This window comes from Mus pahari, chromosome 22 (genome assembly GCF_900095145.1).
Source record: "Mus pahari chromosome 22, PAHARI_EIJ_v1.1, whole genome shotgun sequence".
NCBI classification, from domain to species: Eukaryota; Metazoa; Chordata; class Mammalia; order Rodentia; family Muridae; genus Mus; species Mus pahari.
Genome location: NC_034611.1, coordinates 49,125,444 through 49,136,324, shown reverse-complemented (window position 1 = coordinate 49,136,324; position 10,881 = coordinate 49,125,444). Strand labels below are relative to the sequence as shown.

The 10,881-nt window shown below is 44.3% G+C and overlaps 1 protein-coding gene across 1 annotated transcript in view; it reads right to left on the bottom strand.

Annotated features, from left to right (window-relative positions):
• Melk (maternal embryonic leucine zipper kinase) overlaps window positions 1-10,881 on the bottom strand; it is a 58,662-nt gene that overhangs the window by 21,105 nt on the left and 26,676 nt on the right. The window contains exon 11 of the mRNA XM_021222026.2: window positions 4,756-4,842. Coding sequence (XP_021077685.1) covers window positions 4,756-4,842 — 87 coding nt within the window. The remainder of the gene's footprint in view (window positions 1-4,755; window positions 4,843-10,881) is intronic.

Sequence of the window (10,881 nt, the reverse complement as noted above, 5' to 3'; positions counted from 1 at the left end):
CCCCAGCCTGTGTCAAGTTGACACAAAACTAGCCAGTACAAATGTTAACTTTTAATAATGGAGTCATATTTAATGCCATGCATGGTGTGCTCTCAAGAAGGGCATGGCGCAAAGGGCCACCAGCAACATAGCTTTTGTTATTTTGTCAGTTAATATTTCACATAGGCTCACATGTAATAAATGACTTAAAATTTTCATGCTGGTCCTTTCAATCTAGAAAGGGAATAAAATACTGTATGCTGTGATCATTACAGTGGAATTCTGACTGTTGCACACATCATAGCAGGGGGCAGAAAAGACTTCAGAGAAAGAACTGCAGAACTAAATCCTTCCTTTTCCCCAATTATACTAAAGACCCTCCACATCCATCGTGTCACGTGTGCTGCCACCTTTTGAAAACAGATTTATAAAAACAAACAAACCCTGTTTGAAAGACACAGGGTAAGAAAGACATTAGCTAGCAGACTGGGGATATAGTTCAGGGGTACAGAACTCATCCAGACACCTGAGACCCTGGGTTCAAACCTCCCCCCAGTACCACCAAAATAAAAGAGGAGGCTGTCACTATACTAACCTAGTTCAAGCACTGTAAATGATTTGGGGACAGTGCTCCAGATAATTTAGAACAGACTTTCTATTCAGCTTTAAGAACGTCCCTATGTCCCTAGTGGAATTAACTCAACAGTTTGTGTGTGTTCTCTCAACATGCCTGTGCTTCCTCTTTCCCTTGGCAAAAGCCATCCACTCTGGGCTGTGCTCCCTTTGGACCCCTCTGATCCGATGAGGGCATGGAGGCTAGGGCAGAGAGGTCAATGCAATGGCTTCCCTTCCTGCATCCTCACCTGCTGGGTCACTCCCTCCTCTGAAAGCAAATGTCTGGTGCTAATAGGTTTGCCTGTTAGGAAAAAATTTCTCTCTCTAGAAAACTATACACACTTAACTTTTTTAAAGTTTACGTGGGAGAGTGGACACATGGAAGCCAAAGGGTCCACAGCCTCCTTCTACTCTGTAGGTTCCAGACTCAAAGTCAGGTTGTCAGCCTTGGCAGCAAGCGCCTTTACCCACTGAGCTACCTTGACAACTGACCACTCCCCCCAGTTTTGTTGAGAGAGGGTCTCTACACAGCTCTGGTTGTCCTGGAACTTGCTATGTAGACCAAGCTGGCTGTGAACTCGCAGAGATCTGCCTGCATTGGACCCCTGAGTGCCAGGAATAAAGGGCGCACCACCACACAGGGCGTTACAATCCTTTCTGAGTTAAATGTTAGCTTCATTGGCACGTGGGAGATAACATATGCACCCCAAGTGAAACTCCCCGATATGTGTATGCTCCCTCAACCCAGAACCACTCAGACCAGGAAGAGTAAGGGAGTGATAAGCCAGAAGCCGGAGCACCACTACTTGGAATCTCAGAACAGGCATAATGACATGGGCTAACCTGTAAGCCAGGGGAGAATCTGACTACTTCATATAAACATTTATTAATTAAAAAAATGTAGAAATCATGTATGGTGACTCAAATGTTTAATCCCAGCACTCAGGAGGCTGAGGCGGGAAAACTGGTGGAAATCTGAAGCCAGCCTGGACTTTACAGGCAATTCCAGACCAGCCTAGGATATAGAGCAAAATCTTGTCTCAAAATAAGCAAGCAAACAGACAAGGGAAAAGTACTTTTAGGAGTGTTTGCAGAGCTTCAGTCTGTGAGTCAGTGTTTCTTCTGTCTCGTCACAAAGATCAATGGTACCACGTTAGCATGCAGAACTGATTTGTCAAGGTAGCCCCAAAACAAAGACAGAGCTCCAAACTGCCTTAGCAATTATAACAACCCTGGTGGATCACCAAAGATCTTTAAGCTGGAAAGTAAAAGCCCTGTATGCCATTAGTCCCAGCACTCAGGAAGCAGAGGCAGGCAGCTCTCTGAGTTTAAGGGCAGTCTGGTCTATAGAGTAAGTTCCAGGACAGCCAAGACAGCCAGGGCTACAGAGAAAAACCTTGTCTCAAAAAAAACAAAAAACAAAAAACACAAATTTAATTAATTAGTTAATTAATTAATTGGAAAGTAAAGACTGGGCATAATGACACTGTAATTCCAGTACTAAGAAGGCTGAAGCAAGATTGAAAGTTCAAGGCCAGCCTAGGCTATACAGAGCTGGCTTCTATCTCAAACTGGAAAGTACTTAGAACAAATGTGAACTCTCTGAACCTCAACCTTTCTGAGAGAAAAATAATTATATAAAACCTATGTAATCCTACCTTTATTCTTTGAGAATTTCACATATGTACCCAATGAATTTTAGTTTTGTCACTCCCAATCCCCTCTCTCATAACACGCCCACTCCCATGAGCCCCTCTTCCCAACAAGCCTCCTCCTACCACCTTGCTGGCTGTGTGGCCCACTGGGTGAAGGTTATTAGTGGGGTGTGGCCAACTTATCAGTGACTACAGCACCGAGAAAATGGCACCTTCCCCTGAAACCATTAATGCCGATCGTCCCATCCATGAGGAAATGTTGACCAGCCAGTCTTGTGCAGATTACCACAGCTGCAGTGAGGGCCAGAAAGACATCTTTCACAACACACCCCCATCCTCGGGCTCATACACTCTTTCTGTCCATGTTTGCACATGTTCTAAGCTTTGGAGAAGGTGATGGCTCATCTGAGGTCACACATGGTGCCATCACTCTGACAGTTAGAGGTTTCTGCATTGACTGCCTCCCTCTGCAATAAGAAACGTCTCTAGAGCCAAGGACAACACTAACCTTACATGGTGGCCAGGAGCTGGCTTTTGTTCATTCTTTGAGACAGAGTCTCAGAATGTTGCCCAGGATTTGTCCAGGTTAGCATAAATTCCTCATTTCAACTTCCCAAGTACTGCATTACAGGAGTGAGCTCCCACAGCTGTGGGGTTGGCTGGTATAAGGCGGTTTCTCTCCTGCCTCAGCTTTCTGAGGGCTGGGATTACATGTGGTATTAAATGTAATTTTTAATTAAAGATCACCCCCCCACCCCAAAAAAAGCATGCAAAAATTTTTTCTTTTTTTCTTTTTTTTTTTTGTTTATTTTTTTTATGCAAAAATTTTAAGTTGCTGAACTAGAAATTTCACATTTGTACTGTTTGAGACTAAGGAGACATTAAGACAGTCTGCATTAGCTTCCAATTCTTGACATTCTGTCACCACGGCCCAGAGCCACTGCATGGCAGCACTCAGAGTTTCTTCATGCTGCAAAGCCCTCATGGCAAGGCAGTAAAGCTGTTTCAAAACAAACTGTTAAGATTTCTAAACTGGCTGGGCGTAGTGAAGCACGCCTTTAATCGCAGCACTTGGGAGGCAGAGGCAAGCGGATTTCTGAGTTCGAGGCCAGCCTAGTCTACAGAGTGAGTTCCAGGACAGCCTAGAAAAACCCTATGTCGAAAAAACAAAAAACAACAACAAAAAAAAGATTTCTAAACTGGATGATGGGAACAAACAAACAAACAAAAATACAAAGCACAGGTGACAAAGACAAAATGTTGAACAGGAAGGAGCACGTGGAGTATGAGCCTCACTTGCTACCCCAGATGGGACTCAGAGTTGTGAAAGCCTTGATCTCTAGAAAGACTACAGGTTTAGTGTGGATATGAAGGACCTAAAAAAGCAAAAGCAATCCGACATCAGAAATCTTGCCAACAGAGTCGTAACAATGAGCTTCACACGCTGGATGATGAACAGCATACTACAGAGTTGTTTTTAGGAAAGAAAACTATGGTGTGAGCTGGGCAGTGGCAGCTGCCTGTATTCCCAGTGCCAGGAAGGCAGACGCAGGAAGACTGAGTTCAAGGTAGAAAGTGAACTCCAGGATAAGGCCAGCTGAGGCATACATCAAGATTGTGTGCATTTGTGTGTGTGTGTGTGTGTGTGTGTGTGTGTGTGTGTGTGTGTGTGTGTGTGTGTGTGTGTGTGTGTGNAGAGAGAGAGACAGACAGACAGACAGACAGACAGACAGACAGACACACAGAAAAACAGACACAGAAGTCAGAAACAGAGTACAGAGCATGCTATTTGGGGCCTACTATCTGGACTACAATACAAGCCCCTGCTTGAAAACAAACCTGTTTGTTCCTGTTTTGTTCTGGTGCTAGAGTTAGAACCCAGAGCTTCCAGCATACTAGGCAAGTACTCTACCACTGGCTACATGCCTTGGACATAAGTGAAAGCATGTGTAAGTATGTTAACCTCTTCATGCTTACTGCAGAACCAGATTTCTGCGTCTGAGAACTGCAAAGCCATGACAATGAGCACTGTCATTCCCCTGTGGATTAGCTTGCTCTGATTCTCAACTGTGTAAACACCCATCTCTCTAATTGATGTCCAAAGTGCAGAGTTCTTATTTAAAGAGGACATCCAGGGATGCTTCGAGAGCTCAGGGGGTACAGGCACTCGTCATCAGGCTGACCTCCTGAGTTCCATCCTTGAAACTCACAGATAAAGAGAGAACCAACTCCCACAAGCTGTCCTCTGAGCTCTACACACTTCCCGAAGCACATGCTCACCCACAGACATACACACAGAACCAGCAAATAAACAAGCCATCGAAGGTTTTAAGAGAATACCCAGAAGAGGCAGGGAAAGAACTGTATCATACACAAATATACAGCACCACAGTTACATCATGACGGTCCATGGTCCTAAAAATGCTACATCACTGTCAAACACAAATAAAACAGAAGAACGATGAAACAGAAATCACCATGTTTCAGTTCATGCTGTATGTCTTACCGACGAAATTAAATCCTCCATTGTCTGCCTGCTGTTGCGGTGATGTACAGAAAGCTCTGTCACACAATCCTCATCGAGGTGAGTCAACTACAAAACACAATTCCATACACTGTTGTTTGCATACGTGTTCTTCTGAAAGTTAAAATCTGCACAATCACGAGCTTGTCAAACTTTCAGCTCCACATTAACATTCCTATGACTCTTTTCTTTTTGCAGTGCTCAGCCCCGAACCCCTGTCTCTCAGCTGAGCTCCGTTAGCAGCAGGTGCTTCCTCTCTGCTCCCAGCCATCAGAGGCCGACCACCACTTCAAGGAAGGGAGTTCGCGCCTGGCTCTCATATGTCATCGCCCCCTTTGTGCAGCAAAGGATCGCATTCTTCCCCATGTCTACTGCAAGATGGTGGTCATGTATAGACGTCAGCATTTTCATAAGTGGTCAAAGGGTGACCCTGACTTGTCGTGCTGCACTCTGGGCAGGTTTAGGTCTGCACAATCCCAGTAGGCCATGTGACAGTGTGTGACAAACACAGCATATCCAGTCACACTGAAGATACAGCAGACTGTAATGTCAACACACTGAAACTCCGCTTAAATTTCAATTTGCCTAAGGGCAATTACCAAGTCCTTAAGAACAAAATGACAGGCATGGCCTTGTCTGGGCTGGAAAACACTCAGAAGATGATGTGTGAAGACAATCACGAGGAATACGGCTTCCAAAGTAAGGCGTTCTCTCACAACAGCTCCAGGACATAATGGTCTACTTTCTGCTTCCAGCCCTCCTCTGCAGGGAAGTCGGGAAAGCTGGGGTGCTCGGCCTCTCCGTCACCTAAGCAGGTCTCCATGGGATCTCTCACTCCTGAGTCAGCACAGCCTGTCAAGCTTTGAGATTAGAGGGATCTTGGTTTTCATTGTGACATCACTTTATAACCATGTGACCTTGAATATGCCAGTACACCTCCCTGAGCCTGTTTTACCATCTGTAAAAGACATGGTACATGCCTTGCCATACATGTAACATAGGAATGCTCAAGCATAACACTCAGACAAAGCCCTCAGCAAATGGTGAACTATTTTTACTAACACACACAATTCTAGTTCCTCTTTAACTTGTTATCTTTCAGAAATTTAAATATTCTTGTTACAGCCACTCTTCCCCTCCAAATGAGCTACCTGGAATCAGACACAGCCTGAAGGAGACGTCTGCCTGCACAAGGCAGAGCATTATCACGACCACCGACCTCATGCACCACACACAAGCGACAGTGAGCTCCCGAGAAACTTATCCCACATTCATGAACAGAGAGAAACAGGAAGACAACGACCTTTCTGAGGTCCAGTGTCTGTGTCCCTTAAAGACTGGACGCTGACCCCTAATGACCAACCTATGTGTTAGGAGGTGGAAGGTGAGATGAAGAAAAAGGCCCCAAGGCACCCTCCACGCCTTCCACTGTTGGAGGATGACACGTGTGAAGGAAGCAACTATAAACAGACGAGCAAGTCATCCCCAGACACCTCGCGGGCTGTGTCTGGAACCTCCCAGGCACGCAATGTATGATACTCCACTCTAGAACAGACTGAACAGATCAAGACAAACTTGCTATTGGCTGGGACAAGAACAAACTCAAAGGTTATTAAAGGAAAAAAAAAAAAAAAAAGGACAGCCCACACAGGTTTATACTCGTGGCACTGGGGAGTTGCAAAGTGCTAAGACACATATTCAATGCGTTGCTTTAGCTTTTGTGACTCTCAGAGTACAGATTCCTCATTCAGGATCACCTCAACCTCAAAAGCCCCAAACACTTCAACACCCAGCTGGGCCTCTTCCTATTGATGTCAGTGCTCAGGGAAGAAGAAGAAGAAAATACTGAGCCCCTTCCATACCCAAGCTACGCCCTAAGCAGGAACTACTTCTCGGCCAGGTGTAATGTCAGCCATAATTCTAACACTCAAGGGGTTAAGACAAGGGGATCAAGAGTCCGAGGCCAGACTGGGCTATGCAGCAAATTCAAGGCCAGCACAGGCTACACAGGACTTTCTATGTATGAGTGTGCCTGAGTGCTTGTGTGTGCAACACCAACATCCTGGAGTCCAAAGAGGTCAGGAGACTGTCAAACCCACCCCTGGAACTGGAGTTACAGATGGTTGTGAGTCACCATGTATGTGCTGGACACTGAACCCAGTCCTTTGCAACAGCAGTAAGTGCTCTCAAATGCTGAGCCAGCTTTCCCACTTTGGGAGACCCTATTTTTAAACAAGAAAAAGGAAAAAAGAAAAAGAAAAAAAAAAAACAACAACAACAACAACCAAAAAAAAAAAAAAAAAAAGCAGGTCCAGAATAGGAAGTAAAGAGTCCTCCCAGCAAACCCCGTGGCCTGGGGTGTGAGCGCCACAGGGTGGGAGGGAAGGGCTGACTTCTCTGCCCTACACATTCTCTGTGTGTGTCTCTCTCTCACTATCTCTGTCTCTGTCTCTCTCTCTCTCTCTCTCACACACACACACACACACACAAATAAATGTAAAACAAAACAAAACAAAAGCCCCACGTTTTGAAAGGAAACAGACAAGAGCCCGTTCTCCAGCCACCGTGCCCTGTGCACCTACACATGCTATCACAGGAAAGGCAGGACAGGCATGAAGGAGGCACTGTGCGTTCTGTTGGACTCCTGAACTAGAATAAAAAGGACAGGGTGCCAAGGGTCTGAGAAAGTTTCTCATTTCAAACTGAGTCCTCCAGAGAGGCTCGATAGTTTGATGGTGCTCTGAATTCTCAGCTATGCGTACTCCGGTTAGGTTAAGGACAAAAATGCATGTCCAAAGGTAGCCAATTATTTTGGATTATCCGTGCCTGCTACATTTCCTGTTCACTAGGGCAGAAAATGAAACTGAATATAACTTCTATTTGATACAATACTAGGGTACTAGACCTGTGCATGAAAATAGCACGAGGAGATCATGCGTAGAATTATTACAGCATCTATGCCTTAAATATCCAAGTAAATCAGAATTATTTTTATAGTTCATTCTTGATAACACACACTGAAAGAAAAAAGCAAATCCTTCAAAAGGCGACAACAATCCTTAGACCTCCTCTGTTTACAACTCATTTCACCCACAACAGCTCTGTGAGGGAGAGCGATGAGTAATCTGATGGGGAAAGGCACCGGGACTCTACAGACAGGACACTAACCAAAGTGCTGATTAGGGATGATGAAATGAAGATCATCTGCCCTACCCTAACCCTGACCCCATCTAAAACTGGCATTTTTGATTCCTGGCTCGGACTTTTCTACCACACCATGATGCCACCTGTCTATGGTTCTGTTCCAGCAGACACCAGACAAGGAATGTGGCAGTTAGGCATGATACAGGCCCATGCTTAAATCAACTGACCTCCTAGGTCCTTTCCAGGCCGCAGTCCCTGTCTGGATTCAAATTCTGGTTCTCTACTCTATGCATACTGGCCACTCAACTGTGTAACTTCATGAAAATGTACATCCTTTTGCTCCATCTGCAAAATAAGGCAATAATAGCAACGGTTCGGAGAGCTAGTACAAAGGTGGGATGAGTTAACAGAGGCTACAGAACAACACTTTACCAAAAAGCACTCTCCAAAGACTTCTACCCATATCATCCCATAGTAGCATGCTAATGTAGAACTCAACAAATACTAGCAAATTTTGAAGGTCTATTTGTTTTGCTCTGTGTGTGTGTGTGTGTGTGTGTGTGTGTGTGTGTGTGTGTGTGTGTTTTGGGGTCTGAGGAGGTTGGTCATATCAGAGCCCTGGCTGAAGCTGTAGTTACAGAAGGGTGTAAGCCACCACTTGCTATGGGTGCTGGGATGCAAACCTGGGTTCTCTCCAAGAACAGTAAATATGTGCTCTTAACCATTGAGCAATAGTTGGGTTTTATGAAGACAGTGTCTCACACTGTAACCATAGCTAGCCTGGAACTTCTAGGTAGCCCAGGCTACCTCAATTCATGGTGGTCCTCTTCCTTTAGGATTACCACGATGCACCCCCATATCCAGATTATCAGTTAACTGTTTTCCTTTCTTTTTCCCAAGACACAAGATCAGCTTCTTCAAATTTGTCCTCCTCCTGCCCAGCCTCCCAAGGAGCTCAGATCATAGATCTGTGCCACCACAGCTGACCAGCAATTATATTAAGATGTAAATAAAACTGTATGGTCTGGGAACACTCAAAATTACGTTTTACTTTATACTATGCCCCAAAATTAAAAACAAAGAACAGAAAGCAAACACACAAACCCTCTGATGTTTGTTTAAATGGGAGAGTGTCCTTAGGAGCAGAGCTAGGAGGATCGGAAATTCTATGCCAGCTTCAACTACACATCAAGTCTGAGGCCAGCCTGAGCTACATGAGACTCTGTCTCAAGAACAAACAATGAGACACATGCTTCATTTTGGTGTCTATTCTAACATGAATAGCAGTGTATTCTATCCTATTAGAATCATGGCTCAAAAGACAGAAACCTTCTACACGTGGAGAAATGATGACCCCCAATGGTTGAACACAGGCACTTGCACCCCCAATCTCCACCTCACAAGGGGCACATCAGTTTCCCTGTTCCTTCTGCTGACCTGCTCAGATAATAACATGGTTCTTAGGCTCTGGCATTAGTAATCACTAGATTAGGTTGCACTTACTCAATAGATATTCATTACATCATGGAGAATACAGATAAGAGATACACTGAAAGTTAACCATCACAGGAAAACGGGGAGAGGGTTAATCCAGCCTGTATGGCCCTAATGTGGGGACAAGATTAGAGGCCTGAAGCAAAAGTCAACTTTTCTAAGACTAGCTAGCTACTGAGTACTTATCTTCACTGATGTGATTATTCCAGAAGACAAATGTGCCATCTGTCTACATGTAACAGGTCTGAGACACACCTCCAAGCTATTCCAATCCATGTGCAAGACACATGCCATTGCAGAAGTGGAGAACAGTCTTAATTACCTGAAAAGCCTATAAAGACACTCCTCCCGTTTCTAACTGCATATGTTAAGCTGCATGTGTGCAAGTAGAGGCATGTGTATGTGCAGTGTGTATATGGTGTGTGTACCACATGTACCTGGGAGAGCAGTGAGGAGAATGTCATGTACAGTAGACTACTCTTTAGAGTGTGGTCTGCAGTCTCCTGAGGCGCGCCAGTGCCCACACCATTTTTATAACACTAGTGTTTCTCACAGTTCCCCAGTGCTGACATCTGAGCTATAGCACAACGAGTGAAACCGGGGCTTCTGCAGAAAGCATGGACTCATGATTCCCCTGATATGTCAGTTTCAATTAAACCCTTGATGAAGCAAAGAAAAGAATTATTCTATTACATGTCAACATCGTGCATGTGTGTGTTTATTATAAGATGGAAGTGTCAGATGCAAAGCCATTGCTGTCTGAGCAAAGAATCTATAGTCATGGAATATCACTCCTTACTGGTTATTCAAATTTGGGTATTTGAGAAATAATTTGTCAAAGCTCAACAAAGTAACTTAACTGATGGTATTTGTATAAAAAAAAAAAAAAAAGTGTCAGCATTGGAAAACCTGCACAACTCAGTGCACAAATATTTTCCACACGACCAATACAGAGTGGAACGTGGAAAAAAGAGCCATGACCAGACTAGCGGGCTTCATGGGAGAATCCACAGTGCTCAACAATGTGACTCTAAACTCCACGTTCAACTAATCTTTTAAAAACCCAACAAACTGAGGGCTAGAGAGACTTTTCTCCTGACTTAGGACCAAGGTTTAGTTCCCAAAACCCACATGGTGGGTCACAACCATCTGCAGCTCCAGTTCCAGGAGACCCCCGCCCCCTTCTGTCCTCCCTGGTCACAGGGTGCAGGCATCCACACACATAAACTAAAACAAAGATTTAAAAAAAAAGAAAAGAACAGAAAAAAGAAACAAGCATTAAGGAATTATCACAAACTATCTGAAAAGATTACTAAAATACTTGCCCTTTTCCCTCTGTCTGGGCAAGGTTGCATTTTCTTCTTTTTTTTTTTTTTTAAAAGATTTATTTATTTATTATATGTAAGTACACTGTAGCTGTCTTCAGACACTCCAGAAGAGGGTGTCAGATCTTGTTACAGATGGTTATGA